Source organism: Hyposmocoma kahamanoa, unplaced genomic scaffold, assembly GCF_003589595.1.
Source record: "Hyposmocoma kahamanoa isolate Upper Pololo Valley unplaced genomic scaffold, ASM358959v1 62, whole genome shotgun sequence".
Taxonomy (NCBI): domain Eukaryota; kingdom Metazoa; phylum Arthropoda; class Insecta; order Lepidoptera; family Cosmopterigidae; genus Hyposmocoma; species Hyposmocoma kahamanoa.
This window is the reverse complement of record NW_020653850.1, coordinates 3,350,272-3,373,061: the sequence shown is the minus strand read 5'-3', so window position 1 is coordinate 3,373,061 and position 22,790 is coordinate 3,350,272. Positions and strand designations below refer to the sequence as shown.

At 36.2% G+C, this 22,790-nt stretch overlaps 1 protein-coding gene across 1 annotated transcript; it reads left to right on the top strand.

The window, feature by feature from the left end:
* The first annotated feature begins 2,398 nt into the window (after positions 1–2,398).
* Positions 2,399–20,850, top strand: LOC113229696. The gene is made up of 7 exons (XM_026463380.1): positions 2,399–2,545; positions 2,633–2,751; positions 9,345–9,425; positions 11,400–11,508; positions 14,332–14,423; positions 18,565–18,712; positions 19,882–20,850. Exons 1-7 carry the CDS (start codon positions 2,518–2,520, stop codon positions 20,031–20,033), a joined length of 729 nt encoding a protein of 242 aa, XP_026319165.1. The 5' UTR covers positions 2,399–2,517; the 3' UTR covers positions 20,034–20,850.
* Positions 20,851–22,790: the final 1,940 nt, after the last annotated feature.

Sequence of the window (22,790 nt, the reverse complement as noted above, 5' to 3'; positions counted from 1 at the left end):
GTTCATATGATTCGTTTTATTTCATATTCCCCTGGATTTCTCTTATAACGACATTGGAAAGTTGCTATAATTGATCAAATAGCAATGTGTCGCAGGCCACGGTTATGATAATCAGCAGTTTAATCCATACTTTGGGCAAACTAGATTTAGCCTGTCCGCTGCCGCGTCGTTACTTTATTTTACTGTCCACCAGTGTTGGACGTTAATCAATTAAATTTCAATCAGAAATTCAATTAAAATAAAAAATCAATTGAAATCAATTTCAATTGATTTTAATTGCAATTTATTTTTAATTGCAATTGATATCAAGTGAATTGATTTTTATTGCAATTAATTTTTTTAGTTCTAAGAACCAATTGAAACTAACAATTAAAACCGAAATTACCGAATAAACGTGTCGGTTGGGGGGCCGGTTGGCGGGCCGGTTTGGGGAGCCGGTTGGGGGGTCGGTTGGGGAGCCGGTTGGGTGCCGGTTAGGGAGCCGGTTGGGGTCCGGTTGGGAGGTCGGTTGGGGTGTGGGTTGGGGGGCCGGTTTGGGGGCGATCAGGGGTGACTGACTCACCCCCTAACCGAACCCACCCATACACCCACTCTGCCACACACTCACCCGCTCACCCACCCACTCAAACTCACTCACCAACCCACCTACCCTCTAACCGACCTTTTACCCACCATTTAACCCACCTCCTGACCCACCCCGTGACCTACGCCCTGACCCACCCTATAAGCCACCCCTAACCCACCCGCTGACCCTCCCCCTAATAGACCCCTAACTCACCCCGAACCCCCCACCCAGACCGTAACCCCCTAACCCAAATCCTAACCTAACCCACCCCCTAACCTACCCCCAATTGCCCTATAAATTTGTCATAATTGTCATTGTTAATTGTTAAACATTGAAAAGATTGAAAATTGATTAATTGTTAATTGTAGATATACGCGATTAACGATTGATCAATCGTTAATTGCTGTTTCGCAATTGACAATTAATTAATTGTCAATCTTTAATTGCCAGAACAATTAAATTTTGCCCAACACTGCTGTCCACCTTGGAATAAAGAAGAAGAAGAAGCTTATTCCACGCGGCACCATTTCTCAATCTCGAGATCTTGAGGATGGAAAACAAAGAATAATAGAATAGTCTAAGCTCGAGAACCACGAAACCTAGCTTGGATCTGATTGCGCTAAAAAAAGGTTGTGATTTAGTCGGTTATTGTATATACTAAATCTATGGTTATTGTCTTAAAAAACTAGTTTAGTCGTTATGTTGTTTTGAAGTTGTTAAGGTGTTATACTGTCTTCACTGGAGCAAACTTATTTCGTCCGCACCGTTTTTGAATCTCGATAACCACAGCTCCTTGCCTAGTTATAACTGAATTAGTCTAGTCGTGAAAATTTAGAATTTATCGCAACTTTGTTTATAAAATGTAGGATAAAATAACTCAAATTTCAAAAACTCGATCATGGTCACGGTGGAATAAAGCGCGCGTGTGCAGTAATTTCCCTGATTTTCGGTAAGAAATTGAATAAATTCTAGCAACATTACAATCAGGCGTGACCGTCAGGATGGCTGGTCGTCTGTCACATCTGGCACTGAGAGTATATTTAGGAATTGCTACCTATTTGCCACCTTTTCTAAATAATTGCTACTTTTGATATATTCTAAGAAATAAAAAAAATATTGACCAGCCATTCTGACCTCAGGATGGCTTCTTGCCACTTTGTTCAGCATGAAGGGAGCAGATTTTCCAAAAAGTATATATTACCAATTATTGCTACCTTCACGAATTAAAGATATACGCTTCCTATCTACATTAGTTAAAAAAATATAACCAATGGAAATTTTACGAAGAAACAAATAGTAGCAAGTCGGTAGCAATTCTTGAATATACACTCAGTGTCAGATGCGACAGGCGACCAGCCATCCTGACAGTCACCACTTAGGCCCGGCGCCTATCGACTGACGGGACGGTTCACCAGGGGATCCGTCTTCGACATCCTAATCTACTATCCTCTAAGATTTATTTATCTAGGCTTGGGTACCTATGTTATGTTTTTGTATGTGACATCCCCTTAGATTATTTTCCATTTCCATTCTCTTAAGTTTTCCATCCTCTAAAGGTAAGAACATCCCAAATGTCCCGAAAAAAATGCTGTCGATTCCCGAACGTAAATTGACGGGCAAACAGATGTTTTGTCAGTGTGTAATTTCTGAACGAACACATGATTGTCAACTCTGTCAATCAATCGTTATCATTATCACCTTCCAGTTCACTAACTCGCAAAAGATGTAGATTATTTCCACAAAACGCTTATAAAAACAAACCAACACGTAATTTAATACAATAACCAAATTTTCCAATAGTGTTCAAGGTGAATAAATATCGAAAAAGTGTGAAAATAGTGGTAGAAAAATCTCACCTATTCATATATTCATATTGTGGAAATCTCATGTTTATGGAGTCCACGAGATTTTAAATCGTGTTTACAGTGCAGTAACTTATAAATTAGGATAAAATGGATAGTAGCAACGACTCGTTATCGGGTTAGTGTTCATATTTTTTTATGTATTTATGCACTCTTACTTACGAAGCTCGGATCATTGAAAAAACGCTTTTATTTATATTTGCAGTGATGTCTCCAGCCATAGGTAGTGCTTCGGCTGTTTTGTTAACGCCTGGAAGGACGAGGAACATAGCACAGGACATGGAAGCCCTAAGATTATCTAGACAAGATAACCCATACTTACAGGTACCTAATTATGTTAGCCAAAACAATATTTTCATCAGAGAAATATTAATAACAATGTCGTAATGTGCCTGACAACCATACTAGTTACCTAGTCTATAATAAGAGATGCCCCTATTGTTACTAGAGCAACTATATTGACTTCTGGGCACTGTAACACCTAAACCAGAACCAATTTAAAGAAGTCCAGTATCCAAGTTAGTCCTTTCGGGATCACAGGTCTGGTCAGTTTTACAATGAACTTGTCTTTATACAGTTGAAATTTTAATTATCATCCAAATTTTAATAAATAAAATAGTCACTAGTACTAAAATACTGAGATAAGGCACCACCAAAATATCTTATAAACAATCTCAGTACATAGTTCTAAAAAAATCTAGCTCAAAAGTCATTCATCCCTTAGTTTGCCACCCTTGGAAGTGGAATATTTGCTTTTAAATAGGATCATCACTGAGGTATCCTCTTTCCAACAAAAAAAGAATCAAAACTACAGTCGAATTGAGTACCTCCTCCTTTTTTTGGAGTCGGTGAATAAAACCGATGGCTGAATGGCTACTATGCTGGTCTGCCACACAAAGGTCCCTTGTGTGATTCCCGGGCTTTGAGAAATATTTGTATGGCCTACATTTATTTCTCTCATGAGTTTGAGTATAATGTGGTTGTCTATGTGAGTGTCCATAGCACCCGCGACGTAGGGTTTCATCATTTATTATTATTATTTATAATACTAACAATCTCTCAGGACTGTATTACTAAGATCATAAACAACAACTTTTAGATAGATAGATAGATAGATAACACGTTTGTTCAGCACAAATACAAACAGAAACAAAACATTTACAATCACTTCACAGAGTATAAAATAAAAGCACATAGAACATTCATTATTAATTTTATACACATTTATACAAAACACATATTGCGAGAAAAACAAATACTGTGAGAAAAACAAACAAATACTATAACAACTGATAAAATTTTAATGTACTTAAGACTACAGTTTGTGCTAAAATGGCCCTGACTCAGCATAAATACTGTAGACCGAGAGAAGTCAAACAGTGCTGGTTTTCTGCCAGTACCATATATGTAGGTGAGCGATAGCAGCCCATTAAGCCATGCCACCAAAGTGCATCACACGCAAATATATATACCTAACTCTAAATACTATACACACACACACATATATATATATATAGACATACATATATATAGACTTTTGTCCATTACTTTTAATAATTCACCAGATGTTATTTTAATTTAAAAATAAAAATGTTGAAATAGATCGCTCTACATGGTCATAACTCTGTGCAGTAACAAAAGAAAGCATTGGCGTAAATACCAGTGCTGCTACTTACTCCTTACAATTAAGTCAAAGACGTAAAAAGTGTCATAGTACAACAAAAACTTAAGGGCGCATTTCTTCGACATGAATGTTGTCGCGCTCACCTCGCGCGGCCGCCTCACGGTCGCCAAGGCGCGGTCTAACTGTTATGCACCATGGTTTTACCGCATGTACCATGGTGAGTGCTCTGAGGAGCTGTTCAACCTCATCCCCCCTTCCCCGTTCCTGCTCAGAAGCACGCGTGCTGGCCTTCGTAGTCACCGTTTCACTACCTGCCGCATTCCATCGCGTACTAAAAGGTTCGGTGGCTCCTTTCTCTGCCGCACTGTTGACAAATGGAACTCCCTTCCAGCATATGTCTTCCCTCCCTCTTATGATATGGGGTCCTTCAAACGAGGCGTGAAGAGGCATATTGTAGGCAGGCAGGGTGGAGGTGGCTAGTGCAGTGAGGATTCCATCGCTGCACTAGGTTCCTTCGCGTTTGGATAACACTTTCCACTTAACATCAGGTGGAGTGGAGTCATTTGCCTGTCAGGTATAAAAAAAAAATTTAAAAAAAAAAAAAATGGCAAAATACGCTAAATTTATTTCGCTTTTACGTTTTAACTTAAATGAGTGTCCCGGGCACGCAGGCGAGTCTGGCCCGAATTTGAACTACGCGGCGGCCGGGCGGCGGTTGTATTATTCAGAGGAATTTAAATGTTATTGCCTAGTAAATAGAATTCAGATCCGCCATTAATGTATATCAAGGCGTGGTAACTGAGCGTTCGCCGCGCGGCGGCCGCAAACATTCTCCTCGTGTAACTGTGCGCTTAAAGGTTATTTTTTGTAAATTTATTATGTTTTGTAAAAAGTTTGGTATAGAACAAAACTTGACGTTTATGATGTTAGTCAGTAACTCTGCAAGGTCATTTGTATTTTACCAATAACCCTATCTATTAGTTCACTCATGTCTTAAGATCATTATATTTAGTATGAGATGTAAACTGGTAGTATCCAGCACAATCAACTCAGTGAACAGTGTATAAACTGAAAAATTCATTTTAGAACTTCAATAGTTGTAAGAATGACAATTTCACATCATAAAAAGCATAACAGTTGTTAAAAAACCAAATAAGATATGACAACAAACACATAGAAAAATTCGTGAGGTCCGTTGGTTCGTTCCGTGGCTTATTTGGTATAGCGTCTAGCACAGTATGCTAGAAGACGTCAGTTCGAATCCGGCCGGATTGAAGGAATTTTTTCTGGGTGTTCGATCTTTGTATTAATAATTATAACAAACTAGTGGAGTATTTCACTTAAAAAATGATTGAATATCAATTCAATAAAAATTTTGCTATAAAAGGATAAACAATGATATTTTTATATTTTTTACAAGTTCCCTTGGTTTCAAAAAAACACATAACCATCAAAAGTTTTTTTTGGCCATTTACTTTAAATTGCTACTTTGCTTTATAGAATAAGATAGATGTAAAAAGACCCTCACATCCTGGCTTAAGAATTAGACAAGTTATCTCATAATTAAATTATAATAACTATGTAGTTGTTTTATTTTTATATAAATTATAAATTTAGTAGCAGTAGAGCTCCTTGTGAAAGAGTTCGTCCAGGAACGTACTGCCACCTTATCTATTTCCGCCGCCAAGCAGTAATGTGACCATTACTGTGTTCCGGTTTTGAAGGGTAATGGTGCTGGTGAAATTAAATATCAGGGTAATGGGAATGACAGTGCCCCTCAGATCTTTGCGATTAATGCTCTGAGTGGCATTGCAACTGTTATGGACAGGCGTGTAGCTTACCATCAGGTGCACGACTCGTTCGTCCCGTCACTTGATATCATAAAAAAAGACAAATTTTCGAAATAAATGCCTTATTATTATTATTGAACGTAATAAAAGTAGCAGTTATAAAACCAGGGGGTCTCTGTTTCGATTTGATATCGTACGGTTTCTTTTAATTTTTATTCACAACACCCGAATCGAACGTCAAACTGTCGTATTCGAAACCGAACCGAAATGAGGACACACCCGTACCATTACTCGGAACTTCTTGATCGGCAAAGGCTATTCAAAACACAGTTACCGAATGAAAGTTACCGAACGTCCGAACGAACGTATTGTTTACAAAGCAAGATTTAATATGGAAATCTCTTATTAATTTAAATAATGTTTGGATTTTGTTCAATTTTATTAACTTTGTTTTAATACAAGACTAATTCGTTCCTATATTTTGTAGTCCATTTGTTTAGGTACTTATCTAAATGTAAAGAATCTCGATACATCTTTTTATTGAAACATATACTTTACAAATCAATAGGTAATAAAAATAGGCATGCAATTTCATATGAAGCTAAGTATTTGTATTTTGCAGTTGAAGGTAAGTAAAAATCATTTTATAAATGTATATTTCATTAAATACACATCTTAAGATTATTTACATTTAGTTAAGTACCTAAACAAATGGACCTTAAAAGTCTTAAAAATGTATATAAAAGATATATTTTACCGACTAGCTCCGTAAACGCTGTACGTTTAACAGAGTAGCTTGGAAAGCGCCATTCGATTCAAGAACAATATCCAATGGAACGATTCGGTTAAAATATCGAAGAGTTCTGAATCGGGTCCAGGTTGATAAACAGGCAGTAACGAATTATGAATGTTTTAAACATGTAGTACGGAACGCACCGCTTCGCTATAATGGATCTTAAAAACCAACTACGGGCTTTACAGAGTGATTTCCAAGCACTTTTTGCGCGGTTACCGCCTGCTGCTTTTCCATAGAGGAGTATCAACAACATATTGACAAAATTGATTGATTACATAAACTGAACATTTTATATTGAATCAATATAAAAACCACGGCATGTTAATTAACTGTGTAAAGTAGAGAATAGTCATATATTTTTTTAACTGCCTCCGTGGCCGAACGGTTACCATGCCGGGCTGCCACGCAGAGGTCTCAGGTTCGATTCCGGGGCCGGGAGAAACATTTGTATGGCCTACATTTATTTCTCTCGTGAGTTTGGGTGTAATTTGTGGTTGTCTATGTGTGTGTCCATGGCACCCGCGACACAGGGTTTCCCTAGTGCGGGGCTATGTTGAGTGTGTGCGTTATTATTATTATTATTATATTATTTTTAGCATCCTAGAAATGTATTACGACCACATTAGACATCGTCGTTGTACCTCATATTTCGATATCGTAAATTCACAGACATGTCCGAGGACATAGAGAAAACAAATAAGTCTTTAATCGTAGTGGTAAACTTCCATTGCACATGTTATTATCAAGTGAAAGCACATCATTAACATAATAATTGCATCAAGCTTCGTTGTTATTCATATCACTGATAATTTATGTGCGTGCAGTGCACGCATGGCCATTAATATGTTTTAATTTATTGGTCTTACTGGGTTTATATAGTTGATGAAATTTCTTGAAATATGAAAACCTTTTTAACCGGCTTCAAATACCTCCTTTATTTTTCCCATTTCGACTATTTTTTTTTGTGTATGTATACGACACCATTCCACTACACACTGTGTATTTGGCTTTACGATTGAAGTGCGTTTTTTTAATAATACCTCGGAAGAAAAAAAGAGCAATGGAAGTGCCTTAGGCCTTGATTACTATAAGAACCGTTGTCGCCAAAACACTACAACATCTTGATGTTGATTGGCCGTAGATTCAAATTTAAAAAGAAATAAGAAAATCTTAATTGTTAATATAATTTAAACTTTACACTGTTAGTATATCGTTCAAAGTTCAACACCATCAATGCTGCCAAGCAGTAATGTGAGCATTACTGGGTTCTGGTTTTGAAGGGTAAGGGTGCTGTTGAAATTACAGGCACACGGGACTTGTCAGCCATATCTCCCAAGATCCCAAACTTTAATCTGAAAACGACAATCGAAATTGGGCTACTTGAAAACGTTGGTGTATTCACAATGAAGGAAAATATACTTTACCTTCAAGCCGCGTCCTTGACCTGCCGAGGTTGTTTTGGGCCGTGATACGATAGCGTTAACTTTTGACGACACCGTTAATGCAGTTAGCCAAATAAATTAATCCTTAACACGTTCATCGCCGGCTAGAATTTTCGAGTGTCACGTTTAGGCCGCGCCTAAAACTGACATACTGCCGCCGATAGTTGAAAGGGTGAATGTGACATTAAAAAAAAAATGTTATGTATGGTTATGCCGTGGTCAGTAATAAAAGACCGATCTGTCACTATTTTTATTTTTTTCTAGGTGGATAAGGTATGAAGTTACCGAAAGAAAAAACTAGGTATTTTTCAATTTTATTTCAATGTTTAAAACAATATTTTCTCGGTTTTGAGCTTTTGTCACATGCGCTGTTTCAACTAACGGCGACAGCATACGTCTGTTGATTTTACATTGATTTTAGTTTGATACTTTTAAATTGAAATTGAAACTTATTATTCGTATTTATTTTATTTTATGTCTAGAAACGTAGATGAGCTATCAAAAATCCTAAAAACAAGTGGCAACAGGCGTTCGTTAGGTCCACACCGTTCATGTTATCGACTAATAAATAGCATTTGCCACCTGCGGTGCGCGGTGCGAGGCGCGGGTTTGACCCATCACGGCGATGAAAATGTGAAATGTCCACACCGTGGCCTAATTTGGAAATGCAGCTTAAAAATATTAAATGCACGAACAAGGCGTGCGCCTGATGGTAAGCTTCACGTCTGTCCATAACAGTTACAGTGCCACTCAGAACTTTAAATCGAAAAGATCTGAGGGGCACTGCCACTGCGCCCGTGACCCTGAGACATAAACTCACAAGTCCCATGTGCCCTGTAACTTCACCAGCACCCACACTTCAAAACCGGCACACAGTAATGCTAAGTTGTTAAGTTAAGTAATGCTAAGTGCTAAGTAAATGCAGTTAGTTGTATATGCCTAGATATAAAATCAGCTGGATAACTTTAAAAAGCAGGCAGTAATTTATGCTTCCACATTTGTATAGCGTACTTGGGAGTGGATTTCTTTGCCTGCAGATTTATTCCCTGAACGTTATAAGCATTTTAAAGTTTAGATTGAATAGGCATTATATAGGTGTGTATGCTCCATCGTCGACCTCATCGTCACTTTCCATCAAGAGGTCAAATGTGTAATTAATTTATCAATAAAAACAGGAAAGAACTTTGCTGTCCTTATTTCTCAAACGTTATTTTAAATTTATATATTGTGTGTAAATTTAATTACAGTATTTAATTTTGTTTCAGCAAATAATGGCAAGCAGAGAAAGCCTCATAGAAAGTCATACAGAGGAGTGTGAAGCTGATGATACGATACTAATGTCACAGGTAATCTTGAATTTTTTTTCACGTATTATTACTTGTTATTTTTGAGGAATTACTAGTGTTGAGCAACTGTTCAAAAAAAATTCTAAATTTGAATAAAAATATTTTTTTTAAATTTCAGAAAAAATATATAATAAAGAAGAAATTTCTTTCCCAAATTTTTTTCTGTATGTATGAACATTTTTCCATGACTGTAAAGATTTCGAGCTAATTCACTGGTTGGATATCTTCGCCTTACTTTCTTACTGAAATGCAAAAATGGATTGTATATACCAATTTTGCAGGCCGATTTCACTTCATATTTACTCACTGGCTTTTACCTATTCTTAAAGTAACGCATCCAAATTAACACCCTTAATAAGAAATTTGAAATAAATAGAAAGTTTTGCCTTCTCCTGAATAATCACTCTTCATAAGGTAACAGTTTGAGAAAGTAAGGCATCGATTAGATAATATTATTCTTCTTCCATAATCTATACTTTTCCGGAGTTTTCATGAAAATATGTGTAAATAACATTGACTTACAATTATATGGACGTCGGGACCGCGCTAAAAAGTGTCCGAACTTATAGGGCGTTAAAATCGTATACAGAGCGTCATTCACGCTTTAGTCTTCGTTTGTTCGACTGAAGCGAAGCAAGCAAAATTAGACAGAACTGCGATGACATTGACAATTTAAATTCAACGGTTTAGCTTTTTCATATCCCTTTACATGTCACTACGTTTAAATAGGTTGACTTGGGACATTTTTTTCGTGGTTTTTGTATTAGACCCGTCGTCCATTTATTTGTAAGTCAACGGTAAATACATCTCATTTTTAATATCACATGTTAAAAAACATGTAGCATTTGAACTTCAAGTGGTAATAAGGTTTAACAAAGGTTTGACGGGTTGTATAAATGATGATATTTGTATAAAGACAGTGAATAACCGTCATCACGTACTGATAGAGATGAATGAAAGAAAGGGTATTAGAGCAGGAAATTTATAAAATGGTAATGAGGCAATTTCGGGACACTCCGGGAGGTCTTCTCGTCCGCAATACCACAGTCCTTGAAGACAAAAGTCTTCGAGCAGTGCGTGTTGCCAGCGATGACCTACGGCTCTGACACGTGGTCACTTTTTTATGAGGCTCATTACTATGGGCCTCATAAAAAGCTCAAAGTCCCTCAACGAGCTATCGAGCGAGCAAAGCTCGGCATTTCTCTACGTGATCGAATCAGAAATGAGGAGATCACGTAAAACTGACAGCCGTTGAGGCAGAAATGTTTTTGAATGGAGACCACGAACCGGAAGGCGTTCAGTAGGACGGCCCCCTACTAGATGGACGGATGTCCTGGTAAGGGCGGCGGGTAACCGATGGCTGCACGTTGCGTCCCATCGGCTGGTCTGGAAATCTTTGGGGGAGGCCTGTGATGATGATGATGACTTATGAGGCAATGTCTTATTTACTTTTTAAATTTATTTATATGAAACATTACACAAATCCACTTACAAATAAAAACGTTATTTGGTAAGGCCAATTAAAGTGACAAAAAATACAAATTTTAAATAAATATAAATTCAATCATCATTTCCGTCAACCCATTATACCTCTCACTGCAGGGCAACGGGAGTTAATGCTACTAAACAATTACAAATGTACGTAACTTGAAAATTGGAGTCATAGGTACATGTTACTAAAGGGATTCGTATCGACGACTACTAAACCGCATTAGAGAAACCCTGTATCGCTGGTGCCATGGACACTGACATAGATAACCACAATTACATCCAAACTCACGAGAGAAATAAATGTAGGTCATCCAAATATTTCTCCCGGCCAGGGAATCGAACCCGGAAACCATGGAAAGCGTACGGCCCGTGGCAGTTAAAAATTGGGAAGCATTCATTCTCTCTCGCTTTGAGTTACCACCGCTCTTACTATTGAATATATTAATTAAATGTACCTAAATCAAACTTCTCTCCAATTTTCAGGAATTTGGAAGTACAGCCCTAGATTTCGTAGAAGAAGACCCTATCACCCTTAAGGAAGTCCATGAACATATGATCCGGTCACCGCCACCCACCAGCTGTTGGCCCCATGGTAAAAAGAAACACAATCCTAAAAAACGCTTGAAAAAGAAGAAAAAGTTTCGCAACCTGCTTACACTCAAATATTATTTACTAACAGTAGCGGTTAAACAATTGAGAGGCTTGAAATATTTGCGTGCCTATTGAAATAAAAATGAAAGCATTTTTTTAAATATACATACACCGGCACACTTAGCGAAGCACTAATAAAATTTCAAATAATGCTGTATTTTCTCGAAAGTCGGGCCGGTTCATTTATTTTACGTCTATTTGAAAATAAAAACATGTTTAACTAGCATTAATTTATTTTAATTTTCAACGAATAAACTAAAACAAAAAACAGTTTGAGGGTTTGTTTTCGAAAAAAAAAAAACCTTAAATAAAAATAGTTTTTGAAAAAGTTAAGTAAGACTGCACTAAGGCAATGTTAATATAATTTCTAGTTTATGTGTATTGGTTTTTTTATTTTACTTATTTCGGGAGGGTTTACGGCTATAATAAAAAAAAACGGTATATAAATAATATCAAAAAGTCTGTTAGAAACCTCCACATTTAAGTATCGAAATTACAAACAATAAATTATTGCTGATTTGGTTTAAAGCAATCGTAAATATAAATATCATATTATATATTTCATTTGCATATGTACGTTACATACACATTTTCAAACTTACATATTTAAAAATTCTTATTTATTTAAATATTATATTCTCACTTTTTTGTTCCGCTACTTGTATCAGTGTGTGTATAACATAAATACAAGTGACGTGAAATCACATTTTTAAAGTAATTGTAACATAGAGATTATTCACAATTCTCGAATTTATTAAATTGCTCTAACTTCATCTTATCTTTTTTTTCGAGATGTAATATAACAGACATAGCATTGTTGTAATTAAAAATATCATTGCCACATTTTCATACTAGAACTGATGGAATTATTTCGATGATTACCTTCTTTAATCTAATAGGGAAATTGTGTCGGCAACGTATTTGACTGATTAATTTCTTATCGTAAGCTAATCGATGCTAAACTACTTCTAATTTATTTATTCTATGTTGAAAGTTCTTAATTGTGCCGCTGTGTAACAGAAATAACATTTATTTGGCGTGTTTCGGCATTATTTCTAACAATGCTTCGCTCGTGTATATTTTAAACCAGCTGATCGTCTTCTTGCTTTTAGAATATCAAATCAAATTAAAAAATATATTTCAGACATTGTCCATATCATGTTAGTTACTTATAGCCTATGTTAGTAAAAAAGGTTATCACAAAAAAAAAGAAATATTACACTAGGTTAAACACTATGCCTCTGGAACCTATGTGTGTGAAGTTAGTGTAATTATTATTAAAAAAAAAAATAGGCGCTTTGTCGTCGAGTTGCGGATACCAGCCCGTTGCACATTTTTTTTTTAATACTGGGGTATACCTTTGCCCAAAAATTGGTATTGTATGCCCATTAGAGAAGTCATTGGCTTAAGAGGTGCAGAGGCTCTACAGACTCTGCTCTCAAAATTATTTTGAGATATTTTGAACCACTGTCCTTTGGTTTCTCTATCATCTAATCTAAATCTAACTAGACCCATGTCGGTTGATTATTTTTGGTAACCCGGTTCGATTATGACCCATGCGTAATGTGATCGGGTCAAATGATTCGATCATAATACGAGTATGTTCGATCTTTTAGTGGGTCACTCGTCGTCACTATACTTCCATATGGCGTTTAAAAGTGTCAAATTATACAATTAGCTTTTATTCTTTCTTGCTGATGGGTAATGTGTATAAAATTAAATGCATCATTGATAAACCACATTTAGGACACTAAAATTTCATTCTAGGAAAAGTAACACCTACAAAACAAAAATACAAAAAACTTCAAAATTACTAATTTATTATTCATTAATATTTTAATATTGGCTAGTGCACTTATAAGTAATCACAGCATACCAAATTAACAGATTAAACTTACAAAATTACCATGTAATGGACTCTACGCCACGGAGCAATTAGGATTAATGATTGGTAGACTCATTAATCCGTTAACCCGTTGACCCATTGACTCGTTGATCGATTGCTTGACTTTTTGATTCGATCGAACGAATGCTCTATCGAACAAATGTTCGACCCAAACGAAGAGTGAGAAGGCGAACCGTGTTGTGAGTGGGGACTTCAAGTGAGAGTGAACGAGGCAACAATAATATTGTGAATTGTTGAAAGTCGAATATTGCGCGCATGATCCATAAAACTCTAAAATGATAGGGTTATTTAGAAGCTAGTAACCTGGGTTATCGGGTCAAAGGTGCTGTTCGAATCATTTTTGATTCGATCGATCACGATCGACACACGTCTAATCGTAACTAAGAAAAGACCACAAATGAATTAGAATCTCAGTCTCATTGCATAATGCAAAGAACTCTTTCGGATCTAGTTAACTGTGACTATGGGACCCGTAAAGAGTCTGATTAGTGTTAGTGTAAATGATACTCTGATACTCCCAGACCAACCGCATGAGGCATATACAGGTGGCCCACAGTTATGCGACACTGAGGGAAAGTACTTTTAAATATTGCAGATAAAATATTTTGCTTCATGGACACATTGTTTGAAATTTTTAAAGTAATATTACTTAAAAAGTGTATAAAAAGAATTGATCCTTGTGATTGACCCTTTCAATCGGCATCATAAAAATACAGGTTTTTTTCCCATTCAGTTCATTCCGGTTCATGAAATTACTTGGTTGAAAATTGTAATTTACGTCGTGTAGAAAGTGTCAGTTTGTTTTATAGCTTAACCTGTGTACCTAAACTAGCCAAAAACGCTTATACTAATTTCTAGATTCGCTGTCGTACCGAGCAGCGTCGGCGTTCGACTTCAGCGCGGCCAGCCCGCTCTCCTATAGCGTATACTCAGTCAATTCACAGGAAAAGGTTACTAATATACCTAACCAAAAACTCCCTATGCTTGTATTGTGTCCCTTTTTGCTTTGCATGCTATTATGTGTCTTACCAGCTTTACACACTGAGCGCTGTGCGGTGTAGGAGTTACCTATGTTCTCTCTTAAACCAATAGGCTTAATTTACTTTGACGCAAGCAGAAATAGACGAAAGAAGACGTACAAACCGACGCCTCCCAAGTAAAGTATCGTATGTCAAAATTGCCAAGTTTACAGGGGAGCTTTTTAAAGTTCTGAATTCACTGAAATAAGCATAACACGTGACTTTAGATTTCTCACTTTTGTTCGGCAAATCTCGTTACACACGTTGAGTATCATAAAATCCTAGATATCGGCTAGATGATCTATTAGAGGATCACTCTATGTGAGTAACAAGCTATGCCGAATGAAACGGAGAACTTTAAAACACTCCCCAGTAAACTTGGCAATTTCGACATACGATACTTTACGTAGGAGGCGTCGAAACTTGATACGAGCCAAAAAATAGGTCGTGCGTTTGTCGGAGAATTTTCGCTATATATACTACCGTAGCGTATTTAGTTTGTACGTTACACAAATGACATACAGTTCATTACGCTATGTACAGTTTCGTTACAACTAAAATTAAAATAAAAACCGACTTCGAAAGTTCAGAATTTCATCTATTTGCCAAGTTTTATTTCAAATCGGTTACCGGAAAGTGTGCGAAACCGGATTCATCCTCAAGTTTGTCACCCTTAAGGTGGCGGTTCGCATCGAAACAGACAGGAGACCGAGACGGGAGACCAAAATCCTTACTTGACTTTAGACTTTTGTATGTGTTCCGTTCGTGAGTGACACCAAGACAGGCGACTACGACGCGAGACCATAGACAGTGAGACTGTCTCTACCGCGACCCGTGGTATCGAAATCTCGTTCGAAAAGCACGTGCGCTATTGTGAAAAATAACGTCGTTTTCTGATGAAGAAACTGCTAAATTAATTGAAATGTTATGACAACATCCTGCGCTATTTCACTCGCAGCTTGACTCATTCAGGGAAGAAAATTTAAAGTATAATATTATGTATTAACATAATTATAATAATAATTATATTATTATACTTGATATCTGTATAGCTTTCCAATACACTGTCCAAAACTTTCCAGTATACGGGTCCCCAACGACTGACAACGCAATACTGATTAAACAGTGGTCGCTGTCTGAGCATGTCTTGGCGCACAGTACACCACCGGAGACGAAGATATTTGTCTCGGTCTCCTGTCTCTGTCTATCGTCTCGGTCTCTTGTCTTGGTCTCAACGCGAACCGCCACCTTTAGAGGTGGAATATTTTCTTTAAATTTAAATGAGACCAATACTGACCCTCTTTCCAACAAAAAAAGAATCATCAAAATCGGTTTACATATACAAATAGTAATCGTGTAACAAAAAAAAAATACAGTCAATTAAGAACCTCCTCCTTTTTTGAAGTCGGTTAAAATACTTTTCATTCCGTTCCGCGTCAATGTAAATGGAGCCTTACTTGCAATTCTGACGAAATCGAATTATTTACAGCGTTACTTAGGCTATGTGTTTTATTTGGTCTTGAGAACATGCCTTCATGCGACATTGAGCAAGTGAGTTGAAGAATATTCCAGGAAGTTAGAGCTATTGCTCTGTCTCCCCTTATTTACATGTTGTTAATAACTTTATTTCGTCAATATAAGTTACATACATTCCTGATAAGGACGATAAACACTTTCCCTGTCCACGAGTCTTGATTCGCAAACTACTCCAACTACAAGTTCAGGTATGCCCTTGGATTCAGGCGCGTTAAGCAGATATTGTGAGTACAAATTTAACCTTGAATATTGACTGTTTAAAGTGAAAGAAGCTAAGTAGTGATATTTATAGGTAGGTAATATTTTTGGATAGTATTAAAATCCTTATGAAAAAGATTGTTTGTAATAAAATAATTTTTCAAAGCTATGTTATTATTCAACATAAGTATACGTTTATTTATTTTAAAGGTAATGTAATCCTCACATCGTAACTGGTACAGTTTAGCACATTAATAGACTACATTGAATTACAATAGACCACTATCCAAAAACAAGGTAAGCAGCACGGCAATATTAGTCTTAGTAATAAGTTAGTGTAAAATTACACTCTCCAAATTTAAAACGAAGAAAACAAAATGTATGTAAAAATAATAATAATAATTTATGGAGCAAGGTCTAACTTTACAAACTAGCTACCTAAAACTAAACAAGTTACGCTGTAGTGTCATTTTAAAGTAAATGACCACTGAGTCTAGAAAAAATCTGTATTATGGGTGTCAGTCATCCTCTGTGACAACTTACAACCTTGAAAAATAAATGAAAATAATTGAAAATAATTGAAAATAATTTCAAATAAGTGCTGAATTTTATTTATAATTTTTTTGAAATGTAGTTATTGCGATAATAATTTAGATAGAATAAATATAATTTAAAATAAATAAACAAATAAAAAAAATTACAAATTTATTTGTAGCATACAGCTTTTTCTCAGGTAAAAGCCTTTTTGAAAGAGTCAAAAGCCTGTTTTTTTCTGGAAGAATCCAGTTTTCGTACAATGCAAGGCTGATCGTTGTGCCGATCTTAGGAGAGAACTAGACCACTGGACCGTCTTTCGGCTAAAATTATGATTTCAAATCCATAAAACAGATTTGATGACATGTGATAACGTTGTAATATTATTCACAAATTTTACTACCCAAGAATAAGTCATTTTCAACTTAAGCGGCCTTTTTTGCCTTTCTGCCGTCGATATGATTTTGAGCTAAATTGGAAAATGTCTTCGCATGTATGCAGTTTACTGATAGTAGACGTAGCAAAAAGATACAGGATTTTATTATTTTATTCTAGTACTATGATATTACTATTAAAATTTTATGTTACTTTCCATGTTGATTTTCACTAACATTTTTGACTAAATGGCTTGAATCCAAGGTCATGAATTTTTTTTCCACTATATTAATATGGTACAATTGTATGTGTATTTGTTACCCGTGGACAAGGAACGTGATTCAATGACAGCAAACAGCGCGCGGTTGGTATGTAGAGCAAGTTAAACTATTATTTTTAAATACTATTAGTTAAATATGAATGCTTATTTTTTGGTAATTGTTTTAATTTTGTTTCTCAACTGAATACTCGTATCTCGTCACACGTCTTAGAGAATACTAACTATTTAGGATTCGACGACTCCAACGCGCAGCTGTGTTTTCCTCCACCATAACAAAAATCATATCTATACAGTGTCTTTTTTTAAATAGGACAGTATGGGGAAATCCGAAACCATAGAAGATACAAGGAAACTGTCTTTATAATAATAACATAATAACGCACACACTCAACATAGCCCCGCACTAGGGAAATCCTGTGTCGCGGATGCCATGGACACACACATAGACAACCACAAATTACACCCAAACTCACGAGAGAAATAAATGTAGGTCATACAAATATTCCTCTCGGCCCGGGAATCGAACCTGGGACCTCTGCGTGGCAGTCAATGGTAACCGTTCGGCCACGGAGGTAGTTAACCATCCTTAGGAACCACTAAGTCTTTTTTTTTGTGAAAACCAGTTTGGAATAGTCAATTTTTTGGTCAAGCCTGAGTTGTCCATAGAAATGAATAAAATTGATGAAATTTTTTTTTAATGGTCGACTCAGATTCATAAAAGGGTCATTTCATTGTACAGAACAGTAAATGAGTTTTTTGATGCTTATAGGCTCAGTTTCTTATAAGGATGATTTCATTGTACCGTAAGAAAAAAATTAGGGCTGTAGAAGTTGGTCAAATTTAACAACAAAGATTTTTCATACAAAACGAATAACATTATAATAACATGTACATGTTATTGCTTGTACATGCTTTTCCTAAAATCATTAGGGACATCATGTGTCTCTAGAACGCGTGACGGGATATTGAGGGCCAATAAGTGTAATTTTTATTCGAATTTCTGACTTATAAGTATTTTGAATACCTAGGTAAAAAATATATACCTATAACTTAACCTATTCTGGTGCTCGGGTACTGAGAACTACCCAGATTGGGATTCAGTCTGTGTTGTTATTATTTATGAAACGCAATAAAATATGATGTATGTAGGAGCTGCTAGGCAGTCGGTCTCCTAGACACAGCGCGCGGCACGACGAGAACCGGAACAACAACACGCCTGGACGGCCGAGATCATCGCGGTCGGTCTCCCCGAAATCGCACGATCTGAGTCTATGTGGACGCCCTTTGTCTTTACCAGGTGAGATATCGCACTGTTATTACAATAGTGTATTAACTCAAAAAGTGTATTTTGTCATAAACGACGAAAAACTAATTACTCACTTCCCGTGAAAGATCATTAAAATTTATGTATAGGTTATTATAGTTTATTACAGACACTTAAACAATTTTCTACTTGACAAATATATTTAAGATTAAATTGGAAAAATATTTCACATTTTGGAATAAGTGCTATTTTGGCAGAACTAGATCACATAAAGTGTTACTCATTAGGAGTTAAATAGATATCTTTTAATTATTTATTACAATTACGACGGTTTTATTGACGTGTAAATCAAATTTTACGTTCAGTAATGTTATAATAGTGAATGTCACTTATTTTAGTATTTTAACGGCGGTGCAAAATCTCTATTACTTTATATTTATGCATAGAATAATAACGCATAGAATGATAGTTTCATATCAAACGAACTGTCGCAAGTGAGGCAAAAATGTAGGCTAGTTTTAGTAGTAGGTTAATTTTCGGTTTTAGTGAATATTTATATAAAAATATAAGTTGAAACGCGTTACGTCCTTGTGGAATGTGATGTTAGTATCTATTTTATGTTTGTCTGACGGATTTTTACACTTATTTACCGCACATTTCGTCATTTTTAGCTAAAATTCTTGATCTGTTCGCGGTGCAAGTTGACGTTTAGTTTAGTTTTAGTTTAGTTTAGTGTAGGCCCATTGGGCGCGCTTCAATTTGCCTCACTTAGCGTGTGCGGACTAGGTTTCTATGCGTTATTATTATAAGTATATATGTAAGTAGCAATTCAACCTCACTCACATGTAAACACACATTGACACGTTAGTACAATTATACACACACGTACGAATACCGATATTATTTACTCTTTATTAATCCGGGTATTCTTTTTTTAAAATAATGTTAAGTGACGGAACAAACTAGTCGTGTGCCGGGTGGTAAGCGGCACGCCTGTCCAACAGTTGCAGTGCTTTAAATTGCAAAGGGGCACTGCCACCTCGCCCGTGTGCCTGTAATTTGACCAGCACCCTTATACCGTTCAAAACCGGAACGCATTACTACTTGGCGGCAGAAATAGGTAAGGTGGCAGTTCTTCCCTAGACGAACACTTTCACAAGGAGCTCTATAGCTACTGAAATTTTATGTCGTATTAATTCCAGGAGATAGCCACATCCGCACAGCGCTTGGCAAGAAGCAATCCCAGCAGAGCGAGCGGTTTTCCCTCCTTCAACACCCTCTGCCACTGCGTAGGCCACACGCCAGCCGGCGGGACGAAGACAGCGTGCAGCTTGTACAGGATTGTGATAAGTAACATTTCCTTGGTGGAGATAAGAAAATGTTGAAAACAAGAACATGTTTGCAGTTCTCGCTTTGTGAATCATATTTGCAAGTTGTGCAATAGTGCAGTCAAGAATTGCGAAAGTGAATCTACTAACCACTTTCAACTGAAACGTGATGTTTGTTGTTGATATTTGCGCTTTGTCTTCGGAATGCTTCCACCAATATCGGAATGGCGATATGTAAACCATGTCCGATTAACTCGAAAGAAATTTCCTTGTTACTTAAAACATATATGCAGCTCTTTTAAGCTGTGTAGAGTTGTCTAGTCTTTGAGCTGTTTTGGTCATTCGTAAGCCGTTTTAAATTCGATTCACACCTCTGAATGTCCTATCCAATTGCTATTATTGTCTATAGACACTTTGACCAATCACAAGCCTCCTAAATTGCAATTGGAGTATGATCAAGTGATGAACTACCTATCCAAGCATATTTGTAGCCTCAGAACTTGGTTGTCATTATTTTAGTAGCTCTTTTACGTATTCGCCCATTAAAATGTTGCATAGAAAATTAGTCTTGGTGGAAATTAACCCTTATGTCCTTAAACAGTAGGCTTACGTTTGTCCACAATCTCACCTGGTGGTAAGGGAAGACGTGGACGAGAACGGTACTCGCTTGCCTAGCATGTACCTTTTCCCTTCTACGATATACGTTGGGGAAACAGAACATAAGAACATTTAACATAAAAACATATTTAACAAAAAAATCCGTTAAAGGTCAAACCACGCCTGGCCGGCACTACTAAATAGTGGTGGGACAGCAGTAAAAGAAAAATTGTTTTGTTTTAAACAGTCGTGTGAGATGATTTTAAAGTTCTTTTTAAAAATAATTTATGCTGTACTTTATTATTAAATATTTCAACGATTATGAAGATATATTTTCTTTTTTAAAAAGGAAATGAACCAAAATTGATTATTATAGTTGTGGTAAGTCAATACGGGTGTTCTAAAGTCGTTATTGGAAATGGTAAGAATAAGTACAGTCACCACGAAAAGTGCCTTATCGCTTCGAGTGACAAATATACTCTTTCCGTGAGCTAGAGCTGATTCGCGAAAAACTGATAAGGCAGTGTTCGTTTTGACTGTATACGTGTCGATATCAGGATTTGATATAGTACTTAATTGAAGGTGTATGTGTTGTCCTAAAACCTATAGTTAAAAATAACTGCTTCTAAATTGTAAAAAAAATAGAAATACAGGTAAACGCCATTCAAACTAATATTTGACTCCGGTTCTGTCTTGCATATCTCGAGCTAATTTCGTAAACTAATGTACTTAATATATAACTCATACATATTTCACAAATTATTGTAAGAGGTACTCTATTGGAAATGTGAGATATTCATCGACATAATTCTTGTTAAACTACTTAATAACTTTTATTCCTATATACCTCCTTTTAGAATGCATGACAGAATTGGTTCAAAACAAACACATTTGAATACTAATAGTTTAGAGCGCAAAGTAAAACATTAACGATTTACATTGTAGAGCTTTAAGTTCTACATTATAGTAATTATTTGAAATGCTCAGTCACTGGAACTTATCCTATACCAACCGTACTTAGAATGGTGTTATTTGTAGTCAATTTTGGTAAATGAATAGGTGATGGCATGCATGGTCAATAATTCTGCCGTCCGCTAACTACATAATATAATAATAAAACTCGTAAAAGTGACAAAGTATTTTATTGAGATATCATAAAAAACCATAACCCAGTTTTAGTATATTGAAATTGTTGAATGATATTTGAGCTAGGCATCGTTAGGTAAAGTTCCGATACAGTCGAACATGTTTTTATTTACTTTTTATAAAAACGTACAATAACAGCAAAACATATATAAGAATTCGCATCATAATACGTTATAAACAGTGGTATCCTATAACTATGCTTGCCAATTATAGGCATACAACATTTGCCAAGAACTAACAAAACATTAACAATAAATTCCAAGTTAATAAATCCAAATGCGATGCTTAAAAGAGCCTATGCGGCATTTAAATAGTGCAAAAGTATAATTTTAAAAACATTTGGCGAATCATTGAAAACATTTATGAAAGGAGCCTTATATGTGATTTCGTTATATTCGCGGCATACCCTGGACAGGGACAATGCAAACCTAAATTAGTCCGGACCTAAATTGAACACTTTTCGTACTGTATGTACGTTATTCGTACGTTAACTAATTTTAACTGTTTTTAAAAGATAATTTTGTGCTCTATCTTATGCTATAAACGAATATTTGACCATTTGTCACTTAGCCACGTTTTAGTTAATGGACGGCAGAATTAATAGATATTTCTGTTAGATGCCAATATATCGGAAAAACCTGCATAATGTACTAACTAGACATATAACACATAAACAGAGGCTAGCCTCACAGCGATCTGTTTGATCTTATCCAATCTGTGTCTTCCATATCCTCAACCCTTTTCAGTGGCGGGGAAAGGACACTTAAAGAAAGTAAGGCCATGCAAAAGGTACTATCTCTAAAGTTGACGCTTCGCCACCTTAAGGCCGCAAATACGGAATAGTGGTGCAATCAGCGGGGCGTCAAAGGTTCGCGCCTATACTGTGTCTTGTGTTGGATGTGTTACCGCCATTGCGAATTTGTGGCCTAAGAGTTCTTTTTGTACGAAGGCAATTGCGAGCACGTAGTGGTCTCGCCCGCAGCGTGTTTGTTCATGTCAACTAACAAAAGACTATTGAAACGTAATAGGTATATATTTCA

Bases quoted from the DNA above. Each gene is read 5' to 3' on its own strand.
- LOC113229696 (XM_026463380.1), top strand. From the start codon at position 2,518: ATGGATAGTAGCAACGACTCGTTATCGG. The intron at 2,546-2,632 runs GTTAGTGTTCAT...TTATATTTGCAG, and splicing joins TAGCAACGACTCGTTATCGG to TGATGTCTCCAGCCATAGGT. The intron at 11,509-14,331 runs GTAAAAAGAAAC...ACTAATTTCTAG, and splicing joins CACCAGCTGTTGGCCCCATG to ATTCGCTGTCGTACCGAGCA.